This window comes from Mustelus asterias, chromosome 26, assembly GCF_964213995.1.
Source record: "Mustelus asterias chromosome 26, sMusAst1.hap1.1, whole genome shotgun sequence".
In the NCBI taxonomy this organism is placed as follows: domain Eukaryota; kingdom Metazoa; phylum Chordata; class Chondrichthyes; order Carcharhiniformes; family Triakidae; genus Mustelus; species Mustelus asterias.
Genome location: NC_135826.1, coordinates 27,181,124 through 27,208,173, shown reverse-complemented (window position 1 = coordinate 27,208,173; position 27,050 = coordinate 27,181,124). Strand labels below are relative to the sequence as shown.

At 46.1% G+C, this 27,050-nt stretch overlaps 1 protein-coding gene across 1 annotated transcript in view; it reads left to right on the top strand.

Moving 5' to 3' along the window:
• Positions 1 to 300: 300 nt before the first annotated feature.
• The window catches only part of LOC144479531 (alpha/beta hydrolase domain-containing protein 17B-like), a 65,149-nt gene continuing 38,399 nt past the window's right edge, over positions 301 to 27,050 (top strand). Inside the window, exon 1 of the mRNA XM_078198317.1 lies at positions 301 to 756. Within this exon, the coding sequence (XP_078054443.1) occupies positions 485 to 756 (272 nt within the window). The 5' untranslated portion in view covers positions 301 to 484. The remainder of the gene's footprint in view (positions 757 to 27,050) is intronic.

Genomic DNA, 27,050 nt, shown 5'->3' with positions numbered 1-27,050 from the left:
AACTGAAATCAAATATCAAATCAAATCAAAATGAAATCAAATATCAAATCAAATCAAAAATGAAATCAAATATCAAATCAAATCAAAAATGAAATCAAATATCATCTCAAAGCAAATATCAAATCAAACATCAAATCAAAAGAAATAAATCAAATATCAAATATCAAATTAAATTAATATCCAAGGTGAAAGGGCAGGTGGTTAACCTTTGACCCAGATACTTTCAGCTGAGGCTGCAGAACCTGGCTGTGGATTGCGTCACGTCCGCCACCGGAAGCGTCTGTCACTTCCACCGCCGCCGCCGTGCGGGCTACGTCACATCCGGTAAGGGGCGCTCCGCTTTTGGTCGTCGCCAGCAATGGAGGAGCAGGATGTGAGCTGACGGAGGAGCCATCGCCAAGCAGACACCCTCTGTCCCCCCACTCCCTCACCGCGGCTCCGTGTCGCCCCGGCACCGGCCCATCCAGGCGGCCCGGCTCTCAGCATGAACGGCCTGTCGCTCAGCGAGCTCTGCTGCCTCTTCTGCTGCCCGCCCTGCCCCAGCCGCATCGCCGCCAAGCTGGCCTTCCTGCCGCCCGAGGCCACGTACGCCGCGGTGGCCGACGAATCGGGCAGCCGCTGGAGCCTGCGCTTCACCGAGCGCGCCGAGTGGCAGTACGGCCAGCGGGAGCTGGACTGCACCGACATCTTCCTCATCCGCACCAGCCGCGGCAACAGGATCGCCTGCATGTTCATCCGCTGCTCGCCCAGTGCCAGGTAACCGGCCGACCCCCGCCGCCTCTCTGTCCCCCTCCTCAATACACTCACTATCCCCCTCCTCAATACCCCCACTATCCCCCTCAATACCCCCACTATCCCCCTCCTCAATACCCCCACTATCCCCCTCCTCAATACCCTCACTATCCCCCTCCTCAATACCCTCACTATCCCCCTCCTCAATACCCCCACTATCCCCCTCCTCAATACCCTCACTATCCCCCTCCTCAATACCCTCACTATCCCCTCCTCAATACCCCCACTATCCCCCTCAATACCCCCACTATCCCCCTCCTCAATACCCCCACTATCCCCCTCCTCAATACCCCCACTATCCCCCTCCTCAATACCCCCACTATCCCCCTCCTCAATACCCTCACTATCCCCCTCCTCAATACCCCACTATCCCCCTCCTCAATACCCCCGCTATCCCCCTCCTCAATACCCCCGCTATCCCCCTCCTCAATACCCCCGCTATCCCCCTCCTCAATACCCCCGCTATCCCCCTCCTCAATACCCCCGCTATCCCCCTCCTCAATACCCCCGCTATCCCCCTCCTCAATACCCCCGCTATCCCCCTCCTCAATACCCCCGCTATCCCCCTCCTCAATACCCCCGCTATCCCCCTCCTCAATACCCCCGCTATCCCCCTCCTCAATACCCCCGCTATCCCCCTCCTCAATACCCCCACTATCCCCCTCCTCAATACCCCCACTATCCCCCTCCTCAATACCCTCACTATCCCCCTCAATACCCTCACCATCCCCTCCTCAATACCCCCACCGTCCCCCTCCTCAATACCCCCACCGTCCCCCTCCTCGATACCCCCACTATCCCCCTCCTCAATACCCCCACCGTCCCCCTCCTCAATACCCCCACCGTCCCCCTCCTCAATACCCCCACCGTCCCCCTCAATACCCCCACCGTCCCCTTCCTCAATACCCCCGCCGTCCCCCTCCTCAATACCCCCGCCGTCCCCCTCCTCAATACCCCCGCCGTCCCCTTCCTCAATACCCCCGCCGTCCCCCTCCTCAATACCCCCGCCGTCCCCCTCCTCAATACCCCCGCCGTCCCCCTCCTCAATACCCCCGCCGTCCCCCTCCTCAATACCCCCGCCGTCCCCCTCCTCAATACCCCCGCCGTCCCCCTCCTCAATACCCCCGCCGTCCCCCTCCTCAATACCCCCGCCGTCCCCCTCCTCAATACCCCCGCCGTCCCCCTCCTCAATACCCCCGCCGTCCCCCTCCTCAATACCCCCGCCGTCCCCCTCCTCAATACCCCCGCCGTCCCCCTCCTCAATACCCCCGCCGTCCCCCTCCTCAATACCCCCGCCGTCCCCCTCCTCAATACCCCCGCCGTCCCCCTCCTCAATACCCCCGCCGTCCCCCTCCTCAATACCCCCGCCGTCCCCCTCCTCAATACCCCCGCCGTCCCCCTCCTCAATACCCCCGCCGTCCCCCTCCTCAATACCCCCGCCGTCCCCCTCCTCAATACCCCCGCCGTCCCCCTCCTCAATACCCCCGCCGTCCCCCTCCTCAATACCCCCGCCGTCCCCCTCCTCAATACCCCCGCCGTCCCCCTCCTCAATACCCCCGCCGTCCCCCTCCTCAATACCCCCGCCGTCCCCCTCCTCAATACCCCGCCGTCCCCCTCCTCAATACCCCCGCCGTCCCCCTCCTCAATACCCCCGCCGTCCCCCTCCTCAATACCCCCGCCGTCCCCCTCCTCAATACCCCCGCCGTCCCCCTCCTCAATACCCCCGCCGTCCCCCTCCTCAATACCCCCGCCGTCCCCCTCCTCAATACCCCCGCCGTCCCCCTCCTCAATACCCCCGCCGTCCCCCTCCTCAATACCCCCGCCGTCCCCCTCCTCAATACCCCCGCCGTCCCCCTCCTCAATACCCCCGCCGTCCCCCTCCTCAATACCCCCGCCGTCCCCCTCCTCAATACCCCCGCCGTCCCCCTCCTCAATACCCCCGCCGTCCCCCTCCTCAATACCCCGCCGTCCCCCTCCTCAATACCCCCGCCGTCCCCCTCCTCAATACCCCCGCCGTCCCCCTCCTCAATACCCCCAGCCGTCCCCCTCCTCAATACCCCCGCCGTCCCCCTCCTCAATACCCCCGCCGTCCCCCTCCTCAATACCCCCGCCGTCCCCCTCCTCAATACCCCCGCCGTCCCCCTCCTCAATACCCCCGCCGTCCCCCTCCTCAATACCCCCGCCGTCCCCCTCCTCAATACCCCCGCCGTCCCCCTCCTCAATACCCCCGCCGTCCCCCTCCTCAATACCCCCGCCGTCCCCCTCCTCAATACCCCCGCCGTCCCCCTCCTCAATACCCCCGCCGTCCCCCTCCTCAATACCCCCGCCGTCCCCCTCCTCAATACCCCCGCCGTCCCCCTCCTCAATACCCCCGCCGTCCCCCTCCTCAATACCCCCGCCGTCCCCCTCCTCAATACCCCCGCCGTCCCCCTCCTCAATACCCCCGCCGTCCCCCTCCTCAATACCCCCGCCGTCCCCCTCCTCAATACCCCCGCCGTCCCCCTCCTCAATACCCCGCCGTCCCCCTCCTCAATACCCCCGCCGTCCCCCTCCTCAATACCCCCGCCGTCCCCCTCCTCAATACCCCCGCCGTCCCCCTCCTCAACACCCGTCGCCGTCCCCCTCCTCAACACCCGTCGCCGTCCCCCTCCTCAACACCCGTCGCCGTCCCCCTCCTCAACACCCGTCGCCGTCCCCCTCCTCAACACCCGTCGCCGTCCCCCTCCTCAACACCCGTCGCCATCCCCCCCTCCTCAACACCCGTCGCCATCTCCCCCTCCTCAACACCCGTCGCCATCTCCCCCTCCTCAACACCCGTCGCCATCTCCCCCTCCTCAACACCCGTCGCCATCTCCCCCTCCTCAATACCCGTCGCCATCTCCCCCTCCTCAATACCCGTCGCCATCTCCCCCTCCTCAATACCCGTCGCCATCTCCCCCTCCTCAATACCCGTCGCCATCTCCCCCTCCTCAATACCCGTCGCCATCTCCCCCTCCTCAATACCCGTCGCCATCTCCCCCTCCTCAATACCCGTCGCCATCTCCCCCTCCTCAATACCCGTCGCCATCTCCCCCTCCTCAATACCCGTCGCCATCTCCCCTCCTCAATACCCGTCGCCATCTCCCCCTCCTCAATACCCGTCGCCATCTCCCCCTCCTCAATACCCGTCGCCATCTCCCCCTCCTCAATACCCGTCGCCATCTCCCCCTCCTCAATACCCGCCGCCATCTCCCCCTCCTCAATACCCGTCGCCATCTCCCCCTCCTCAATACCCGTCGCCATCTCCCCCTCCTCAATACCCGTCGCCATCTCCCCCTCCTCAATACCCGTCGCCATCTCCCCCTCCTCAATACCCGTCGCCATCTCCCCCTCCTCAATACCCGTCGCCATCTCCCCCTCCTCAATACCCGTCGCCATCTCCCCCTCCTCAATACCCGTCGCCATCTCCCCCTCCTCAATACCCGTCGCCATCTCCCCCTCCTCAATACCCGTCGCCATCTCCCCCTCCTCAATACCCGTCGCCATCTCCCCCTCCTCAATACCCGTCGCCATCTCCCCCTCCTCAATACCCGTCGCCATCTCCCCCTCCTCAATACCCGTCGCCATCTCCCCCTCCTCAATACCCTCCCCGCGGCACCACCAGCCCCCCTCCCGGCTGCACCCCTTGCCGTGTTTTCCCCCCTCCTCAACACCCCTAACCACCCCCTCAATACCCTCCCCGCGGCACCCCTCTCCACGTCCCCCCGTCCTCAACACCCCTCGCCACCCCCCTCTTCAACACCTTGTGGCCCCCCCCCTCCTCAATAGTCTCCCTGCGGCACCCCTTGCCGCGTGTCACACACACACACACACACACACACATCGCAGCACCCCTTGCCATGTTGTGCGGCCCACCCCCCTGGGCACCCTCGCCATGTGTCCTATTCTCCCGTTCCACTCCCCCCCCCCCCCCCCCCCCCCCCCCCCCCCCCCCAAATTTGCAGATGATACAAAATTTGGTAGGCAGCTGAGATACTTTAGCGTGATTTCAGTGGCACAGTGGTTAGCACTGCTGCCTCAGTGCCAGGAACCTGGGTTCATTTCCTGGCTTGGGTCACTGTCTGTGAGGAGTCTGCATGTTCTCCTTGTGTTTGCGTGGGTTTCCTCCCAGTCGTGCATTGACCCGAACAAGTGCTGGAGTGTGGCAATTTCGCAGGGCAATCGGGGAATTTCGCAGCAACTTCGTTGCATCATTGTGAGCCTTAATTGTAACTGATAAATAAACTCTAACAATTTGAACAGGCTAAGTGAATGGGCATATGCATGGTGGATACAATATAATATGGACAAACGAGGTTATCCATTTCGGTAGCAATAATAAGGCTGATTATTATTTGAATGGGTGTAAATTGAGAGAGGTGGACACTTCGTAAGACCTTGGTGTCCTCGTGCATCAGTCACTGAAAGTAAGTGTGCAGGCAGTAAAGAAGGCAAATGGTATGTTGGCCTTCATAGCGGGAGGATTTGAGTATAGCGATAGGGATGTTTTACTGCCATTGTACAGGCTGTTGGTGACCTGGAGTATTATTTGCAGTTTTGGTGTCCTTATCTGAGGAAGAATGTTCTTTCTATAGGTGCAGTGAAGGTTTACCAGGCTGATTCCTGGATGGCAGGTCTAAGTTGTTTAGGATTATATTCATTGGAGTTTAGAAGAGTGTGAGGGGATCTTGTAAAAACAATTTTCTAACAGATTCAGAAAGTATGTTCCCGATGGTGGGGTAATCCAGAACTGGAGTTATAGTTTGATGATAAGGGGTAACCTCTTAGGACTGAGGTGAAGAGAAATTTCTTCACCCAGAGGGTGATGAATGTGTGGAATTAATTCACTCCCACAGAAAGTAGTTGGGGCCAAAACATGTGACATCAAGAAGAAATTAGATACAACCCTTCGGGGATCAGGATATTGAATTTGACAATCAGCCATGATTAAAATGAATGCCGGAACAGGCTCGAAGGGCCAAATGGCCTACTCCTTTTATTTTCTATGTTTCTATGAAGGATTAAAATTATTTGCATGGCGAGTACTTGGCACGAGATGTTTTCTAATCTTTTCTCTGAAGGTATTATTCCTTGATACATTGTGGTTCCATGGGCAAGAGTACCTTGCTTAAATGGATGTTATTCATAGGCATGGAAACCATTTCCCCCCCAGTCTTTCGGAATTTGTGACCAATTGTGATTTCTTGTTCACTGTTTTAGCTGAGGTCAGTCCAACAATCAAATCTGTCTCCTGGTCAAGGTGGCTTAGTTTTTCACTAAAAATTCCAGGAGTCACCGCAGGAATTCTATGAATGTTAATTCAGGAACATTGGTCATTAAAACTTGTTCATTTCGACTTTCAATAGCACAATTAAATATTCATAAAATCAAGCCATTATGTAATCTTAGGCTGGAACTGACATGGGATTGCACTTTTATGTTCAGATTGATCAGTGGTGATGGGGGCTAACATTCTGCAATTGCGTTTGGTGGTGTTACTTGCTGAGGTTGTCTTGAGGAATATGTTGCCGTTGCACTTTGTGTGGCATATAGATCTTTTGACTTAATCCTGTTAGAACCCACTATTCAAGCACTGAATTTGTTGGTGAAAGTCAGTAGCTGCAGTTGTTGCCCTTTGGGCCATCATGATTTGTTTGAAGTAACTTCCATTATATTATAGCAGTAAATTCCTAAGGGAAGCTCGACCATCCCTTGATCAAGAAATCTTCCCATCATTCAGCCATTCCAATGAAGCAATTATTGTATGGTAATTGAATCAAGCCTAAACAAATCTATTTTAAGAAACTGGTCCCCTCAGAGTCCTTAATTAAAGAAAATGTAACTGCTGCCATTTTAAATGCAGAAAGAGCATCCATTGAGATGCTAAATTGGTAAGTGCAGTTGGCTTAATTGGGTGAATTGACGAAGAAGCAGTGTCTGTTGGCTTGTCGCTTTGATTTGATTTATTATTGTCACATGTATTAGTATACAGTGAAAAGTATTTCTTGCCTGCTACTTGGACAAAGCATAACATTCATAGAGAAGGGAAGGAGGGCATGCAGAATGTAGTGTTACAGTCATAGCTAGGTTATAGAGAAAGATCAACTTAGTGCAAGATAAATCCATTCAAAAGTCTGATGGGAAGAAGCTGTTCTTGAGTTGGTTGGTACGTGACCTCAGACTTTTGTATCATTTTCCTGACGGAAAAAGGTGGAAAGAGAGTATGTCCAGGGTGCATGGGGTCCTTAATTATGCTGGCTGCTTTTCCGAGGCAGCGAGAAGTGTAGACAGATCAATGGATGGGAGGCTGGTTTGCATGATTGACTGGACTTCATTCACGACCTTTTGAAGTTTCTTGTGGTCTTGGGTAGAGCAGGGGCCATACCAAGCTGTGATACGACCAGAAAGAATGCTTTCTATGGTGCATCTGTAGAAGTTGGTGAGAGTTGTAGCTGACATGCCAAATTTCCTTATTCTTTTGAGAAAGTAGAGGCATAGGTGGGCTTTCCTAACTATAGTGTTGGCGTGAGTGGACCAGGACAGGTTGTTAGTGATCTGGACACCTAAAAGCTTGAAGCTCTCGACCATTTTTACTTTGGCCCCATTGATGTAGACAGGGGCATGTTCTCCACTACGCTTCCTGAAGTCGATAACTATCTCCTTTGTTTTGTTGACATTAAGGAAGAGAGTATTGTTGTTGCACTAGTTCACCAGATTCTTTATCTCTTTCCTATACTCCGTCTTGTCATTGTTTGAGATCCAACCCACTACAGTGGTGTCATCAGCAAACTTTAAAATCGAGTTGGAGGGAATTTGGCTGCACAGTCATAGGTGTATAAGGAATATATTAGGGGGCTGAGGTCACAGCCTTGTGGGGCACTGGTGTTGAGATAATCGTGGAGGGAGGTGTTGTTGCCGACCCTTACTGATTGAGCTGGCATGGCTAGTGTTGTTAAGCAAATGCTCTTCAACAAGTATTTATATTGTGCTTTTAATGGAGCAAAATGTCCCACGGTGCCTCATGGGAGAGTCACCAAGCAAAATAAGAGAATTTGACATAAGCCGCATATTAGGTCAACAAACCAAAATGTTGGCCAAAAAGGAAGGTTTGTGGAGTATCTTAAAGGAGGGAGGTAAGGAATAAAAGTGAAAAGTTGTAGTGAGGTTTTTCCAGAGTATGAATTGTTGAATGGTTTCAAGAGAGAGATAGACATGTTTCTAATTTTAAAAAAAGAGGGATTTGGGGAACCGGTGGGAAGGTGGATTTGAGACCAGGGAGAGATCAGCCATGATCTGATTGAATGGCGGAGCAGGCTTGAATGGCTGAGTTTGCCTACTTCTGCCCCTAATTCCTGTGTTCCTAGATGGAAGCTCCTTTAGCAAAGTGTCCATTGTTGTCAACAATGCTGGGGAGATGAGGTGGCATAGCAGGAGTATCACTGGTCTAGTAATCCAGAGACCCAGGCTATTGCTATGCAGGCGGGGGTTCAAATTCCACTCTGGCAGCTGGTGGAATTTAATTCAAATAAGGAATCTGGACTGAAAAGCTAGTCTCCATGATGACCATGATTGTTGTAAAAGCCCATTTGGTTCATATTCTTTATAGAAGGAAATCTGCCATCCTCACCTAGAATCCCTACAGTGTAAAAGGAGGCCTTGGGCCTACACCAACGACAGTCCCCCCCAGGCCCTATCCCTGTAATCTCTCATATTTATCCTGCTAATCCCCCTGACACTAAGGGGCAATTGAGCATGGCCCATCAACCTAACCCACACATCTTTGGAGTGTGGGAGGAAACTGGAGCACCCGGAGAATGTGCAAACTCCACACGTACTCACCCGAGACTGGAATTGAACCTTGGCCCCTGGTGCTGTGAGGCAGCAGTGCTAACCACTCTGCCACTGTGCTTCCATCTAGGAACACAGGACTTAGGGGCAGAAGTAGGCAAACTCAGCCATTCAAGCCTGCTTCGCCATTCAATCAGACCATGGCCAAAATGTGACCCAAGCCCACAGCAATGTGGTTGACTCTTAACTGCCCTCTGAACTGAGTGACTTGTTCAGCTGATTCAAAGGTAATTAGAGATGGGCAACATATGCTGGCCTTGCCGACAACGGCCATATATCATGAAAGAATAAAGGAACTGGAGAGTAGGGATATCTCGAAGGGTTCTGTGGCTGGAGGAAATTACATCAATATGGAGGCTTGAGGCAAGGAGAGATTTGAAAATAAGGAAGAGTATTTCAAATTTGAGGAGTTGCTAAATAGGGATACGATGTAGGTCAGTGACCACAGAGGTAATTGGTGAACAGGAATTTGTGAAAGCTGGGTCATGGGCAGCAGACTTTTGGATGATCATTAAGTTTGAGAAGAACAACTTTGGAAGGCTGCTCGGGAATGCATTGGAATAATCAACTGTAGATGAGGATGAAGGTCTGGAGCAGGGCCAAAGTTGGGCAATGCCACAAAGGCGAAGGAGATAGGTAGTCTTCATGACATAGATATGCGGTTGATAGCTCATCTAAGGCTCTGGCATAACACCAAGGTTGTGAGGAGTGTAGTTCAGCTGTAGATTATTGTCAAGGACGGTGATTGAGTCTAGACAGTGGCTTCAACCTTCCCAATGTTTATTTGGTGGAAACCGTGGCTCATTCAGTACATGATGGTGGATTTTGACACAGTGAAGGTGTTGAGAGAAGTGAAGTCGATCTGGTTGTCAGCGCACATGTGGAAATGGACTGTTTTCAAATGATGTTGTCCAGCAGCAGCATGTAGATGGATCCATGGCGGACACTAGAAGTAGCGTTGGAGTGGGAAGAGGAGCTATTCTGATTAATTCTGTCTATAACTGGATAGATAATGCAGTCCCATCAGCTGGAAAATGGAGAGATGTTGGAGGTTTGTCTGATCAATCATGTTCAAGGGCAAAACCGGTAGTTTACCTTTGTCACAGTGACATTAGTACCATGACAGGATCAAGAAGCCTAATTGGAGGGATTCAAACATGGAGTTCTGGGATAGCTGTGTATGATTTTGGGAGATGACAAAACGTTCATGAACTTTAGAGATTGGCCGGTAGCTTGTAAGGATGGAAGAGTTGAGAGGTTTTTTTGTGTATTTGTGTGATGATGAATTTGAAAGAGGGGGCAGTGAGAACCACTGTCCATATCAGTTTGCATGTGGGCCTGGAGGGGAAGTTGGGTGTTGAGCAGTTGAGTGGGAAAACTGTTGAGGAAGCAGGAGGCATGTCTCATGGTCCAGTTTGGAGAGGGCGTGAAGGGGAATGGGAAAGAAACGAGATAAAGATTCAAGGCTGAGCAGAACCTTTACAATAAAAGAGAAACAGAGCAAACAGCTGATTCTATCTCAGCGGCATAGAAATCCATGTGTTCCTCGCACATGTTGGAGGAACGGTGGAGAGTATTTAAGAAGGTAGTTTGCTGTTGATGAACTGAAGTCAGGGTGATCTTTGCATTCCAGGATGATCCTGGAATAGTGAGCAGTTTTAACAGATGAGCAGGGCATGATGTGGCCAGATCTGATGAATGGCTAAACCAGTTGTCCACCATATCGTTCATGTCTGCATCCCTGGAATTTCGGGGAGTGGAGATCAAGGTCACACTGGGGTATAAGCTGGGTGAGAGTGAGGAATGGTTTTAATGAGGGTTCAGGGATGTTTGGGTACAGTATTCATCATTTTAATTGGAAAAAATGAAATGGACAGATTGATTCTTTTAATTTATTCTTGAAAGACATCCTTTGTCTTTAGGCAGCATTTACAAGCCTTGTCCTTCATAATATGTGAGGTGTTCACCAACAATTGGGTGCAAGCAGAATTAATTGATAATCAAATTGATTTTTTATGATTTAGTGACACAATGGGAAGGGATTGTTTCAATTAATTGCATGGTTGAACCAAGCTTAAGTGGGCACATACAGCCAGGTTTGGAGGAGCTGCAAGCTATAATTGAGATGTCAGAATATGGCATTTTATGATTTAACAGAGGTGTTTATTAAAATTCTGAATATATTGTATGTCAATTCACAAATCTAACTATTTTTGGGAGTTGGCTGAATTGTATGGTCTTGCCTTTACAGTACTGATCTTCAGGAAGCATGGCTCGGTGTGTTTTGGTTAGGTGCATACAGTACTGATTAGCATTTATACAGTGTTTTAAGTCTATGAATCTTGCGTGCTTTACAAATGTATGATTTTAAAAGTACAATGATTGTTGCTGCAATATCCTGCAGAAAACAAAATGACCAGTTTATCTGTTTTCTTGGTAGCAATTGTTGAGGGAACAATGTTGGCTGGGATGCAGAAAGAATTTCTTGGAAGAATTAATAATCCTGAAGGACTAAAGGCAACATAAATTACACACAGTAAACTATTATTTTTAGCTATCTAACCAGAGGTTGACTTTGTTAAATACTGGAATGTCATGGTTAAGATTCCAGTCGTCTCTTCCAAGTTTAGCTTTGAGGATGAACAAGTATTTTTGGTACTCCTATTCAATTGGTGTTGTACATCTTGTTTGGGTGACCTATGTCCAACTTGAAATCAAATAGTTGATTCTCTGCTGCTTGTAATGGAGTAAGAGTTTTAACAATACCAGGTTAAAGTCCAACAGGTTTATTTGGTAGCAAATACCATTAGCTTTCAGAGCGCTGCTCCTTCGTCAGATGGAGTGGAAATGTGCTCTCAAACAGGGCACAGACACAAAATCAAGTTACAGAATACTGATTAGAATGCGAATCCCTACAGCCAGCCAGATCTTAAAGATACGGACAATGTGGGTGGAGGGAGCATTAAGCACAGGTTAAAGAGATGTGTATTGTCTCCAGACAGGATAGCCCGCAAGTCCAGGAGGCAAGCTGTGGGGGTTACTGATAATGTGACATAAATCCAACATCCTGGTTTAGGCCGTCCTCATGTGTGCGGAACTTGGCTATCAGTTTCTGCTCAGCGACTCTGCGCTGTCGTGTGTCGTGAAGGCCGCGTTGGAGAACGCTTACCTGAAGATCAGAGGCTGAATGCCCGTGACTGCTGAAGTGTAATGGAAGCACTGATTCAAATCTTAACGTCCATGATGGCAGAAACTATTAGAAATGGAAGATGAAAAAGCGTTACTGAGTGTGTTTAAATATTTAAAGCATGAAAGTTCTTCACTAAAACATCAAAACCAGAGAGATGTATGTAACATTTTATGTCTAATTTAGGAAGCAAATGCTTTGAATTGGAAATTGACTGCGATTCACAGTTGAGCATGCCCGCTGTAAGGTTGCACCACTGTTTGGGGTGGGGGGGGGGGGGGTCAGGATTAATCTGACCCTTTAAAATGATGCTTAGAGTCATGTTGGAGCTTATGACACTTAGCTGAGGAAATGGATAAATGAATATGTCATGGGTGCTTCGCTACCAGTTTAGACGCACCAACAATTTGCTTGGCAAGCCTGGCTCAATCCAGTAGATGAAATAGCTGCAAGTTTGGTCACAAAGCTGTTCAGTTGAGAATATTTAACTTGATCTGTGATTAAAGAGTCATTAATCTTTTTGTGTGTCTGCAAAATACCATTCTTAAAAAGTAGAGGTTCGCCCATTTCAATTATGGAGTATTTTTATATATCCTGTTTGTTACTCCTTGCTAGGCTGGGGTTCCACCTGTACTGGTTGTCCTTTGGTGCCTCCTCGAATTGATATTTTTATATGAACTTTTAAGATATGTTGGCTGGACATTCGTTTATGGGGCAATATCAAGGTTGACCTCAATCCTGACAACCCACTCCTTTCCCAACAATGGGGCAGCTTTACAGCGGGTGTGCTCAACTGTGAATCTCCAGGACAATTTTCCAATTCAAAGCATTGGCATCCTGAGTTAGGCATGGAATGTGCTGTATTTCTCCGGTTTTGATATTTTAATGCAGCCAGCCCATAGATGTCGTTTTCCAGCCGAAAGCAAGTGTTAGAGAAGTCTGATCACTTCACTGTAAAGTATCTATTTTAAGTTTTTAAGATATATCGTGCCAGAATAATAAACGTGTAGTGGTGGAACTTGGCAGAGATCCAAGTTGAAGGTCAAGATTCTGTTGATGATGCAGTGGTGCATTCCCATTATTTTGCAGTGACACTACACCAATGATTTAATTGTCATGTGACAGTATGCGTGAATGCTCCTCCGCTGTCCAGAACTGCTTCAGCGTAGTTACATTATGCACAATAAATAGTAAATCAAGGATATTTGTTTATTTTAATTGATCTACTGGATATCAGTAACAAAAAATAAAGACATTCTCGTAATAGGCTGATTTGAAGAGCCTGGTTTGATGTAACCGTGGATTTTTTTTTTGTCCTTGCAAAACTTAGCACTTTTGTGCCGTAAAAGTACTCATTGACGCACATTTGTTTTCCAACTTCCATTTGTAATATTTTCTGTGTATTACTGGAGCTTGGTACTGCCTGATTTGTGAAAAGGCATTTTCTGCTGTTAATTGTACAGCAGAGCAGGAAATAATTAAATGGGGCCATTTTTACATTCCAGGTACTTTAGAGAGGGTTCACTAGGTTAATTCCTGGGATAGAATGGGTTGTCTTATGAGGAAAGGTTGAGCAGGTTAGGCTTATACTCATTGGAGTTTGGAATGAGACTGAAACATAAGATTTGAAACATAAGATTCTAAGGGGGCTTGGCAGTGTAGGTTATGCTGAGAGGATTTCTCCCTTCAGGGAAGAGTTTAGAACCAGGTGACACAGTTTCAAATAAGGAATCACCCATTCAAGTTGGGGACAAGGAGGAATTTCTTAAAGAATCGTCAATCTTTGGATTCTTTACCCTAGAGTTCAGTGCAGGCTGGGAGTTAGATTTTTTTGTAGGGAATGGGTGGGCAGGCAGGAAAGTGGTGGTGAGTCCACAATCGGATCATCAGTTACCTTATTTGAACGGGAGAGCAGGCTCGAGATGCAAATGGGAAACTCCTGTTCCTTTTTATGCTCTTATGTTGCTGTGCAATGATTCCTGCTGGAAAGTGGAGATCCGGGTGGGAATGGTCTTGCTGTGCAGCACTCTTCAGAGAATCCCAACAGCACAGAAAGAGGCCATTCAGCCCATCGAGTCTGCACCGACCACAATCCCACCCAGGCCCGACCCCCACATATTTTACCCACTAATCCTTCTAACCTACGCATCTCAGGACACTAAGGGCAGTTTTAGCATGGCCAATCAACCTAACCCGCACATCTTTGGACTGTGGGAGGAAACCGGAGCACCCGGAGGAAACCCACGCAGACACGAGGAGAATGTGTAAACTCCACACAGACAGTGACCCAAGCCGGGAATCGAACCCAGGTCCCTGGAGCTGTGAAGCAGCAGTGCTAACCACTGTGCTACCGTTTCATTGACACTTGTGCAAATGTTCATTGCCTAGACTGTCACGTTTGATTACAAGTGAAGTCTCAGAGGACAGACAATGTCTGTGTCACAACAGAAGACATCCCTGCCCTTGATGATGTCTGATGTCTTGACTCTCTCACTCACATGCCACTCTCTTAACTGGAATTGAAGATTTTCTTTTTCTTTTTCTTGAAAGCCTTTTCAGATGTTTTAATTTACTGCAAAACAGATGGAATTCATGTGACACAATAATTAGGTAAAGGATAGAATGCGAACCTGTGCAGAGTCAGACTTTAGATAAAACTCCACAGGCATAAGTTAATACAGAGAATCTAAGGATATGTAGTCTTGACTGGAGCAGCAGAGAATACATGGAGCACCTGTACACAATTTTCTGGATGATGTATATTCAAGACAATTCTTGTGATACAGTGAGTTATTTTGATGAGTTTTGTCATGGTGCATTGCTTTCCTGAAATTAGGACGAGAAATCTGCTCTCATTCTGGATTTAGTGAAGTGGATTTAAGACCTTGTGGAATTTTGTGGGTGTGGAATGGAGAGGGTGAAGTCCTGTTCTGTAACTATGCGGGTGTTCCTCTGCAGCACCAGTTGATTGGGGTCACAGGCTCAGAGGGCTGTCTGTCACTATTTCCACAGTTCTTCAAAACAGTCCATTAATTAACTATTATGTGTAAAATAACTCTTGCAAACATAAAATGTGATTGGAACTGTTTGCTGACTTTGAGAGTAAATGCCGACCCTTCCTGTTTGGGCTGGATGGTCTGTCTCCATCTTTTGATTTGATTTATTATTATCACATGTATTTGTATGTAGTGAAAAATATTGTCTCTTGTGTGCTACACGGACAAAGCATACCACACATAGGGAAGGAAAGGAGCGATTGCAGAATGTAGTAAGAACATAAGAACATAAGAAATAGGAGCAGGAGTAGTCCATCTGGCCCTTCGAGCCTGCCCCGCCATTCAACAAGATCATGGCTGATCTGAAGCGAGTCAGTTCCACTTACCCGCCTGCTCCCCATATCCCCTAATTCCCTTATCGATCAGAAAACTATCTACCCATGATTTAAACATATTCAACGAGGAAGCCTCCACCACTTCAATGGGCAGAGAATTCCAGAGATTCACTACCCTCTGAGAGAAGAAATTCCCCCTCAACTCTGTTCTGAACCGGCCCCCCCCTTATTTTGAGGCTGTGCCCTCTAGTTCTGGTTTCCCTTCTAAGTGGAAAGAATCTCTCCACCTCTACCCTATCCAGCCCCTTCATTATCTTATATGTCTCTATAAGATCACCCCTCATCCTTCTAAACTCCGAGTACAGACCCAATCTGTTTAATCTCTCCTCATAAGCTACACCCCTCATCTCCGGTATCAACCTGGTGAACCTTCTCTGCACTCCCTCCAAGGCCAATATATCCTTTCGCAAATAAGGGGACCAAAACTGCACACAGTACTCCAGTTGCGGCCTCACCAGTGCCTTGTACAGTTGCAGCAAGACCTCCCTGCTTTTATATTCTATCCCCCTCGCGATAAAGGCCAACATTCCATTCACCTTCTTGATCACCTGCTGCACCTGCAGACTGAGTTTTTGCGATTCGTGCACAAGGACCCCCAGGTCCCTCTGCACAGTCGCACGATGTAATTTTTCTCCATTTAAATGATATTCCAATTTACTATTATTTCTTCCAAAGTGGATAACCTCACATTTGCTAACGTTATACTCCATCTGCCAGATCCTCGCCCACTCGCTCAGCCTATCCAAATCTCTCTGCAGACTTTCCGCGTCCTCCACGCAATTCACTTTCCCACTCACCTTCGTGTCATCAGCAAACTTGAATACCCTAGATTCAGTCCCCTCCTCCAGATCATCTATGTAAATGGTAAACAATTGAGGCCCCAGCACCGATCCCTGCGGCACGCCACTGGTCACCAACTGCCAACCAGAAAAGCACCCATTTATCCCAACTCTCTGCTTCCTGTTAGATAGCCAATCCCCAATCCACGCCAACACCTTACCCCTAACTCCGTGTACCCCAATCTTCTGCAGCAACCTTTTGTGAGGCACCTTATCGAACGCCTTCTGGAAATCTAAAAACACCACATCCACCGGTTCCCCTCTGTCAACCGCACTAGTGACATCTTCATAAAAGTCCAGAGTGTTACAGTCGTAGCTACAGTGTAGAGAAAGATCAACTTAATGCGAGGTAGGTCCATTCAAAAGTTTGACAGTAGGGAAGAAGCTGTTTTTGAGTCGGTTGGTACGTGACCTCAGATTTTTGTATCTTTTTCCCTGATGGAAGAAGGTGGAATGGAGTATGCCTGGGGTGCGTGGGGCCCTTGATTATGCTGACTCTTTTTCCGAGGCAGTGGGAAGTGTAGACAATGTCAATGAATGGGAGGCTGGTTTGCATGATGGACAGGGCTTCATTCATGACCCTTTGTAGTTTCTTGTGGTCTTGGACAGAGCACGAGCCATACCAAGCTGTGATACAACCAGAAAGAATGCTTTCTATGGTGCATCTGTAGAAGTTGATGAGAGTTGTAGCAGACATGCCAAATGTCCTTAGCCTCCTGAGAAAGTAGAGGCGTTGGTGGGCTTTCTTAACCACAGCGCCCGCATGGAGGGACCAGGACAGGTTGTTGGTGATCTGAACATCTCAAATCTTGAAGCTCTTGGCTATTTCTACTTCATCCCCATTGATGTAGACAGGGGCATGCCTTCCACTACACTTCCTGAAGCCGATGACTGTCTCCTTTATTTGGTTGACATTGCCGAAAAGATTATTGTCGTCGTTCCAGTTCACCAGATTCTCTATCTCTTTCCTGTACTCCGTCTCGTCATTGTTTGAGATCTGACCCATAGAGATGGTGTCATCAGCAAACTTGACAATCTAGTTGCAGGGGAATTTGGCCATACAGTCAAAGGGGTATAAGGAGTATAGCAAGGGGCTGAGAACGCAGCGTTACGGAGCACTGTGTTGAGAATGATCGTGGAGGACATGTTGTTGCCTATCCTTACTGATTGCGGTCTGTGCGTTATGAAGTCTAGGATCCAGTTGCAGAGGGTGGAGCTAAGCCCCAGGCCACAAAGTTTTCAGACGAGTCTTGTAGGAATAATGGTGTTAAAGGCTGAGCTGTAGTCTACGAATAGGAGTCTGACATAGGTGTCTTTGGTATCTAGGTATTCCAGGGTTGAGTGTAGGGCTAGGGAGATAGCCTCTCTGTGGATTTGTTGTGGCAATAGGCAAATTGTAGTGGATTCAAGCAGTCTGGTAGGCAGGAATTGATTTGTACCATGACTATCTTTCGAAGCACTTCATAATGATGGATGTCAGAGCCACCGGACAATAGGCATTAAGGTGCACTGCCTGGCTTTTCTTTGGTACTAGATCTTGTACATTCTATAAATTTGTGTACTTTCATCAACCCCTCTCATCAACTCTGGTTTATATTTATTTTTTTGATTAATCAGTTGGAATTACTGAAACTATTACTCTCGTGGTTTCCTCCCATAGTCCGAAAGATGTGTTGGTTAGGTGCATTGGCCATGCTAAATTCTCTGTGTACCCGAACAGGTGCGCTGGAGTGTGGCGACTAGGGGATTTCACAGTAACTTCATTGCAGTGTTAATGTAAGCCTACTTGTGACGCAAATAAATAAACTTTAAAAACTCTTCTGGGGTGAAGTCTGAGAACCATGGTGAATGTATTTTGCTCTCACTATCAGACCTGGACAGATTTTAAATGTGGAATGTAATGTGTTAATCTTTTTATTCATGTCCTTTTGGAGTTCTGCACTCTTCCTTAAACTGCTGATCTCGTCTCGCCAGTACTCAACAAGTTTTGGGATCATTGCTCTTTACTAGAGCAAAGCCCTGTGAATAAGCACCTATCTGCTGTCTGCTTCAGAGTAAGTGCTGAATGCATGCAATATTACTGCCGTATCGCTTGAATCAAAGGGTTCTAAAAATATAACTATGCATGTTGCGATAAGTCTCAGCAGCAGGTCCCAGAGCAGGTGACTGCTTGTATGATCCGTTTTAATTTCTTCCTTCCAGTAAGATGGTGACAAATATGTAGCACTCTTTCCTGAGGTTAATCTGAAGAGCGACTTAACCCTTCAGTTCTACTGTGTACTAGCCATGTCCTTCCTGTTCTACGAACAGAACAGTGCTGATCTATTTGGCTGATTTGAGATGTTTCCAGTATGATTTACTTCATATTGCGTTCAGTCCTGTCGCCACTTAGTTGGAAATTTAGCTGGTGTTTGCTCCCAGAGATCACCCCCGCATCAGGGAGCTGTTACCGTGGTAACTGCATAGACTGTTTCAGATTGCTGTGAGACTAAGTCCACCCCCTCAATTTTTTCCCCCCTCAACTTGATGACTCAGCCCTTTAATTAACAGCACCACCCCCGTGACTTATACCCACGCAGTGCCCAGTGCCATCGTTCTCTGAGCATTGCAAATAAATGCACAAGGAAAATGTAACTCCATGATTAATGAGTGCCAGCATCAAATTATACTGTCTTGCCACTTAAAGGAATGAGTCATTACATGGTGGTGAGGGATGTGTAATGGAATTATCAGAAAGTCACAACCCGAAAGATCCATAATGGTACCAAAGCGATTATGATCCAGATGCAGACCTTTAAACCTGGTACCGACCATGGGCGATATTGAAAGTAATTTTTTATTTTCCAATTTTTGTCCCTGTTCTTCTGGAAACATTGACATGTGGAGGGTCCCATGATAATGGCCACTCTCCAGTACCTGGTCTAGGTAACCATTATTCTTAGGAACCTACACAGTTTATATCAGTTTATGTTGATTGTGTGTTGTGCCTTGCAGCTGACCCAATCCTGTCCATCCTTGATGGCCCCACACACGCCTTACAGTCAGGGGAATTGGTTAGCGATCAGGAGTGGGTATCCCTGCTGTGTTTACCTCACATCCTTTTCCCAGGTGATGTTGAATGCCTACTAGTGCTAGCTGTGCAGAGGGGTTCTATTGCAAGTAGAGAATGAATGTTCACACTTGGTCAGCCGATGTGAGCGGCCCACAATTTTCGCGTGCAAGGCTGTATGTCCTATGCATGCAGCACGATTACATATTTCATACATGCACTGTGCATATACGGGACTGTAGGTATTGATGTAGCTGAATTTAGCAATAGATACCAGAACAGCAACATCTGGGTTTAAGATCTTTTCTAGTACTATAGTATTTTAATTAGTTTGAAGTATTTTTTTATTCTGCTTATTGACTTGCAGTTTGCCAGTGCTGTGGGAAATGGAATACCTTTCTGCTCTGTGTGATTGGAACACTTTGAGCTGTATCCCACCCGAGTTAATTACTGGTGGATTCGGTCTCTAGGTGGAAGTATTGGGAATAATTTGATCGATTATTAGTTGCACATAGTGCCCTTATCTATAAACTAAATAAGCCTGGGTTAAGCATAACACATTGGTCAGAGCATAACAGTTCTGCATGAAGTATCTTTTATTTACAGAATTGGAGGAACATTTGTTATTGCACATTGTGTTTCTAAGCCCTTAGTTTCTCCAACTGATATTCTATGCTAGCAGTTCAACAACTGAAGTAAGATTAAGTGACTTTTATTCCGCTGCAGTAAAGATGCTCTAATCTCATCAGGGTTTTGGTAGAACCTGTTCAAACCAATGGATACTCATTCAGTTGCCGTTCAGTTTGCTCACAACCTGATTCCAACCTGCCTATACAATCCACTTGAATCACAAAAATACACACATTCTTGACTGGCCTTGCAGATTTATGCTGGTGCTCTGAATGCCAAACTATTTTCTTTGATTTCTCTCAGCACTCTCATATTGTCAGCATCTAACACAGTCCGTCTGTTCCAGCTTCCAAATGATTATTTTTGTATTGGCTGGGTGTGTTAAATTTGAATGGTTAACCATGAGAATTGCTTTCAATAATCATGTATATTTTCAGTTATGAAAGTGCTCCGGTCACTGGTCAATGAATTTGGAAATCTAGTGGTGTAATTAATGTTTGCATTTTTAGTGAACACTCAGATCAAGTTAACTAATTTGAGTATCATGCATTTTAACATATTTCAGTACTGAATTTAAGTGACTGGATGAATTGGATGCAGAGGATTTGTTTGGTTGCTTAAATTAGTGGAAATGTTGTCTGATTTTTGAGTTGACTATTCCTGCTGGATAGACTCGTTCCCTTAGTCTGTGAGTGATTGCAACTGAGTTGTCAGAAGGGGTTCGGTGCACTGTTCCAGGCAATTGGTCTCCTGCTTAGTCATGGAGTCAGCGGAGGAGGAGTCTCGGTCTGCCTGGCCTGTCCATCTATCCTTCCTAAGGATTGTGTTACAGAGATTAATAGGAGAGGGCCATGATGGAATGATATGTACATCAAAAAAATTAAATCTAAATCAGAAAAATATTTTTTTCATGCCAAGACGACATTTTGGTGCCAGTTTCCACAACTGCAGAATACTTGCTGCCGCACTTGCCCTGGGTAGTGAAACCAACCGTATGCAGTTTAAAGCATTCTTATGCAGAGTACTGTACTCTCAGAATAAAGCTTACCATGCAGATTCTCTGTGTCCTTTTTAGATTGACAAAGCAAGGCCTTTAGGAATATCTGGAATAGCGAGAAATGTTCATGTCAGCATGCTCCTGTTTGAAACACTCCAAAGTGATGACTGAGGGTGTTTTGTGTTCTTAGTACTGTAGTGTTATTTTTACAGTTTCAGGATCACACATTTTGAAATACTTCATCAGTGAAAATTGATACTCTTCTGATGCCGCAGTGTACTGTATGTGTACAGAATAAAGTTTGGCATACATATTCATTTCGTTAAGACCCTCTTTAAACCCACCTTTGCACAAAAAATTGGTTATCCCTCCTAATATCTCCTCCTTTGGCTTGAGATCCATATTTGTTTACATCTCTGAACCGACTTGGGTTATTTTTCTAGGTAGTTATATAAATGTAAATTTTTGCTTTCTTATCTATCTTGTCCTCCCTTTCTTTCTGCCATCTCTCCCTCTCTCCCTCTTGCTCCCCTATCTCTGAAACACTTGCAAAGGAGTGATTCATACACAGGTGGAATTTTAAGTTTGTACTACAAAGCAACTTTAAATAGTGGTGTGCTTTGTGACGCTAGTGTGTCTTTAAGAAATGTATTTTTAATCATGTTTTCTGCAGTTATAAGTCGGCCCCGAGCTGTCTGCTTAGAGGTCCTTTTACTGCTGCTTAAATGATTTGAATGGGGTTTTATTTTTACTCTGGGCCTCGTATATTTCCTGGGATTTTCATGGCCCTAAATTGTTGGAGAAAGAATGATGACAGTCAGGTGACAGCAGTTCTTTCAGTTTTGGGCTGCTGTTTTAGTTAGTTAGTTTGGACATCAGACCGCAAAGCAGTGTTTGTGTTTCTCTCCCTGTATTGTAAATTCTGCTGGCTAGCTAGAAGCAGGTGGCCTTGCCTTCCTGGAGTGAAAATTCTGTTATTGGTGGTTTGCTGGCTAGTAACTAGAGTGTCTTTGTCTCTCGAAGTGGTTTGCTGGGAAAAGCTAGTGGCCAGCAGTTGCATTATCTCTATCTCGAGGTCTGCTGGAAGTTACAAGGCTGGGAAGTCAGAATTTCAATTCTCCAACCAAAGGACTAAGTTCCAACATCCCGTGAGCATCCTTATTTTCTGTGTTAAACCTGTGGCAGGTGTATGTCTTAAGGAGGTTTGTTCGGTTGGAACATTTCATATGTTTAAGGTTTATACAATATCATGGTTACTTGTTTTTCTTGTTTGTAATCGGTAAAAGTTATTGCTATATGTTAACTATATTCTGAAATAAACTGTTTGGTAAAAGCTCTCTAGTGGGTCAGTTGAATCATACCCGAAGTGAAATATCTGATGATCACCCTAGCCAAATTCAGATTGCAAAATTTATGATCCAGGCGGACTTCATAAAATACTTTGGAGTTTCTGACTTGAATTATAACAGCTTGCACATTTCAGCTGAAAATCTAAAATTCCAATCCGTTTGGAGTTTGTAAAACAAGGTGCAGCTATCATTTGCACGTACGTGTGTTGTATCTGTAACTTTTATGAAGAATAATAAATAATGGCTGTCGGTGACAAGGTCACACCCCTAAACTTTCAGTTTGTGTGAATGTATGTTGGTACATCAGATTTTATAGTAGGATTTTTAAGGGCTCCCTTTTAAAGTTGTTACTGTACTTCAGAATATCCTGGCATATTGCTTTTCTGCGGACTTGAAAAGAAAATCATGTAAAATTAATTTTGACAAACCTGGTTTTGTATCCTTTCATGAATTCCTCAAATAAGATCTGATGGATGTTGTTTCTCCTTGGTTCTGACTATGCTTTTGATACAATTGAGCATCAGCCTGTCAACCTGGACCATTGCCAATTCAAATTGTGGCTTCTTTTTCTTCTCTCGTACATCTGCCTCTGTTCACCTGTTTCTCATCTCTCTCTATCCACCCCCACCTCCCATGCAAGACAACATGAACGTAACACTAGCTACATACTGTTGAGTGAGATGAAAAGAAAAGCTAAAACTTGGATATCAAACCGGAGTTATTACAAGTGCAAATGAAAAACGTCACCTTGGAAAGGGGCTCCATGGTTGAGAATCAGGAGGAATGAAATGCTAGGTGACTACATTTAATTGTCAGTGATGGTCCTGGGTCATGCATGGTTGTTGAACCTCAATAATCCAGCCTCCAAAATCCCACTGCTGCTTTTGGTCATTCTACTTATTTGCTTATTTGTCCTGTTTGTATGTTGTGACTGAAAGTTTGAAAAGGCCTGTTGTCGATGTTAGTACCTCACTGGTGGCTAGACCCTAAATCAGAGCACCAATATCCATTTATACCAGGTGTCTATAAATTTTACATGTATGGCTTTAAGGCTCCATGGTATGCACCTCAATGAAGACATTCCTGCAGTGTATAACTTTGTAGCAATAGTCTTACTGTAATTCCCAAAGAGCCTTTTGAGTATATTGAACCAACTCCACAAATAGAGCTCCAACCAAAATTAGCGAAGGTGACTTATTTCTGTGCATTTATAATCTATCGTGTTTACTAGAATAATTAAATAGCTGTCTGTGTAAACCCAAACTAGCATGAAGCACAAAAATAAAAGCACAAGACTCTGGATGCTGGAACTCTGAAATAAACAGGAAATGCTGGAAAACTCAGCAGGGTCTGGCAGTATCCATGGAGAGAGAAAACATTATACAGACTCGACATGAATTCTGTTTCCATCTCCACAGATGCTACCAGACCTTCTGAGTTTTTCCAGGGCCTTCTGTTTTAATTATGAAGCATGATTTTTTTTAAAAATGCATTCAGGACTCTTTGAACCTTGAACATATGAATGCTCCCGAACAATGTACCCTCCTGTTCAAAATCAAAATATTGTGGATGCTGGAAATCCTATGGAGAAGGTTAATGTTTCAGGTCAAGGATCTTTCTTCTGAACACTGTTTCTGGAGCTATTATTTCTAAGAGCTACATCTTTCACACCATGTGTTTTTTGGCTTATTTCTAGGGGCATTAGCAAGTAAACCATATGGGAATTGCAGTGTTGGTCTGTATAACTCGTTAGGCCTAGTAATGAGTTACCTTCCAGAGCCAGGGAGGAACGTCACCTAGTGAAAAGGTTTTGCATCAGGAGGAAAAGGATTACTTGTGGCAAAGATAAAATTGAGGCTGCAGTTTGATTCTGGCTTAGGTTGGGATGAGTTATCAGCCGAGTTTAATAGATCTGCTGCAGTGAGGTTTCCGCTTGCCTGGCTGCCACTCTTCTTTCAGAATTAGGGCATGTCTAGGGCCAGAATGGGAAATTGTGGACTCTATTGCTGCTTTCTAAAGCTGACCTACAGTGAAACCCAGGCATAATAGGAACTAGGTAAATCAATAGGTTGGTGTTTAATTAAATCGTAAGTGTTTACTTGGGTTAATTGGTAGCACACTCGCAAGAGTAATCGGTAGGAATGTATTTTTTACTGAGACAACCGTGTACAAACTGTACAAAAACCAAGTGTATAGTTGATCAGGTTTCATTCTGAAAATGCAAAACCAACCTGAGCTGTACCAGATTTTTCTGTTACACGTTTCAGTGAAACTTGGTCTATATATTACAATTACTATTGGTCTAAAGAGCATGTTTGGTATAAGTATTTGATAATAGGAATTCAAAGATGTTGCAAACAATATTGTGGTTATTTATTCGCTCTGTCAATCTGATGTGGATACAAAATTAACATCAAACACCCAAATCTACCAAAAAAACACCATTCCTTAATGACCTTGGCAATCAGTGATGTAAATAGTACATTTTGCAGACTGTCAGCAAACAGTTAAAAGGTTTGTGAGGGTGGACAGGCTTTGGGAAGCTATGAGGTGAGTTACAGCTTCTGATCTACTTTTGTAACCATGATATTTATATGTCTGGTTCAGGAAAAGTAATTGATGAAGCAGCTGAAGGTTCAGGATATTACCCTGAGGAACTCCTGCAGAGTTATCCTGGGACTGAAATTATTGACCACAAACAACCACAACCATCTTTCTTTGTACTAGGCATGACTCCTAACAGTGGGCCAAAATGTGGTAGATACGCAGTTTAACACGAGTATTATCCATTGTAATCAGAAAAATGGAAAGGCAACTTATTATCTAAAATGGAGAGGGATCTGTGTGCCCTCGTTCATGAGTCGCAGAAAACTGGTATGCAGGTAATAAGGAAAGCAAATCGAACTTTGGTATTTATAACTATAAAGGAATAGAGTGCTAAAGTAAGGAAGAGCAGTCTAGAACAAGAGGCCATAGTTTTGGGATAAGGGGTAGATTTAAAACAGATGAGAAACTACTTCTCAAGGGTTGTGAATCTGTGAAATTCACTATCCCAGAGTACGGTGGATGCTGGGACATTTGTGCAAATTTGAAAAGAGATTTTTATTGCGTAATGAGTCGAAGGGTTATGGAGAATGGGCAGGAAAGTGGAGTTGAGGCCCAGATGAGGTCAGCCATGATTGTATTGAATGGCGGAGCAGGCTGAATTGCCTACTCCTAATTCTTATGTTACCTTGTGTTATTCCTGTGCAGGAAGCTGACTTGTGGTAAAAATAGAAATGAAAGCCTGGTGCTGTCTGTGCTGGGGCCTCCTGCAGTTAGAATATTTTTTTAAAAGCTGAGTTTTTCACTCCTGTCAGATTTGGGTGGGAGTGTTAATTTTATTAAGAGTATACTGAAAGTACAATGAACAGCCAGGCTTTGCTACATGGTAAATTTGGAAATACAAGAATTGGAATAATCCAATAAAGCACATCCCCCTCTAGCACCTGTATTATTGATTTGGAACCTTGCCAACAGTTCTAACGGATACCGTTTATATTTGGGACTCGCATCCTGAACCTGGTGTTGAATAATGAGGAATTGAGAGAACCACAAACCGTCACCTGAAAATCTCTCAAATTTTATTGGTGCATTTTATTTTCCATTGTGGCATTACTATCGTGTACTATAGGGCGGCCACATCTGAAATGACAAAATTCAGGCTGTTTCGTAAGGTGACCCCCTTTCAATCACTCTGCCCCAGTTCCTGCCATCAGTTGTCAGACATACAAATGATCCTGCAAATAGATTAATAATGGTGCCTGGCAATACTCTCAATCCTCTGGGCTTCAGAAGCTGCTCTAGTTGTCATGTACCAATTAGAATGTGCTTGTAGCAGGGAGACTTTACATCCCAGGAATGTTGTAGTCCTGCTCCTTGTTGTGACTCCAGTGGGGGAAAGAAAATTTCCCAATGATTCTTTTCCTCCAGGTTGCTCATGGGGCTGTCCGGGAAATTTTGACCCCGTGTTAACTAATATTGCTAACCGATTTGTGTCCCGGGGTGCTGTCCCTCACCCCTTCAAACCTGCCATCACCATGTGTCTAGTCAAAAAACATAGCTTTGATCATCTCTGCCCTTGCAAACTGCTGCCAATCTCCAAGCTCCATTTCTTCTCTAGTCTTTTAATATGTTGTTTCCTCTCCTTTGCTATTCTTTCCTCCAACTCTGCTTGAATGCCTTCAGTAAGGTTCTGCTCCTGCCATGGCAGTGGAATACCCTTGTCAAAGTCACATTCTGTGTGAGGGTAACTGAGAATTTATCTCATCGTCCTTCTTGATCTGCCTTCAGCCTTTGACGGGGTTGGCCACACCACCCTCTTGTGTCATCCACCTGAATTGGACTGCCCTTGCTTGGTTCCATTCTTATATTTCTAAAAAAATGTTAATAGGATGTCGGCGCTGCTGGCTTGGCCAGCACTTTCTACCCATTTTTAATTGGTCTTGAGAAGGTGGTGGTGAGCTGCCGCCTTGAACCACTGAAATTCTGTGTTTGGAACAAGCTGCAAGAGGAGCTTTGGACATTTTGTAGATGGTACACACTGCTGCCAATCTACAACAGCGGTGGAGGGAGTGAATGTTCAAGAGGATGTATGGGGGGGATCAAGATATTGAATTCGATGACCGAGATGAATGGCGGAACAGGCTCGAAGGGCTGAATGGCCTACTCTTCCAGTTTCTATGTGTGAGGTGCCTATCAAGTGGGCTGCTTTGTCCTGGGTGGTGAGGAGCATCTTGAATGTTGTTGGAGCTGTACTAATCCAGGCAAATGGAGAGTATTCCACCATAGTCCTGACTTGTGCTTTGTGGAGGGTGGACAGGCTTTGGGAAGCTAGGAGGTGAGTTACAGTCTGCATAATTCCCAGCTTCTGATCCGCTTTTGTAACCATGATATTTATATGTCTGGTCC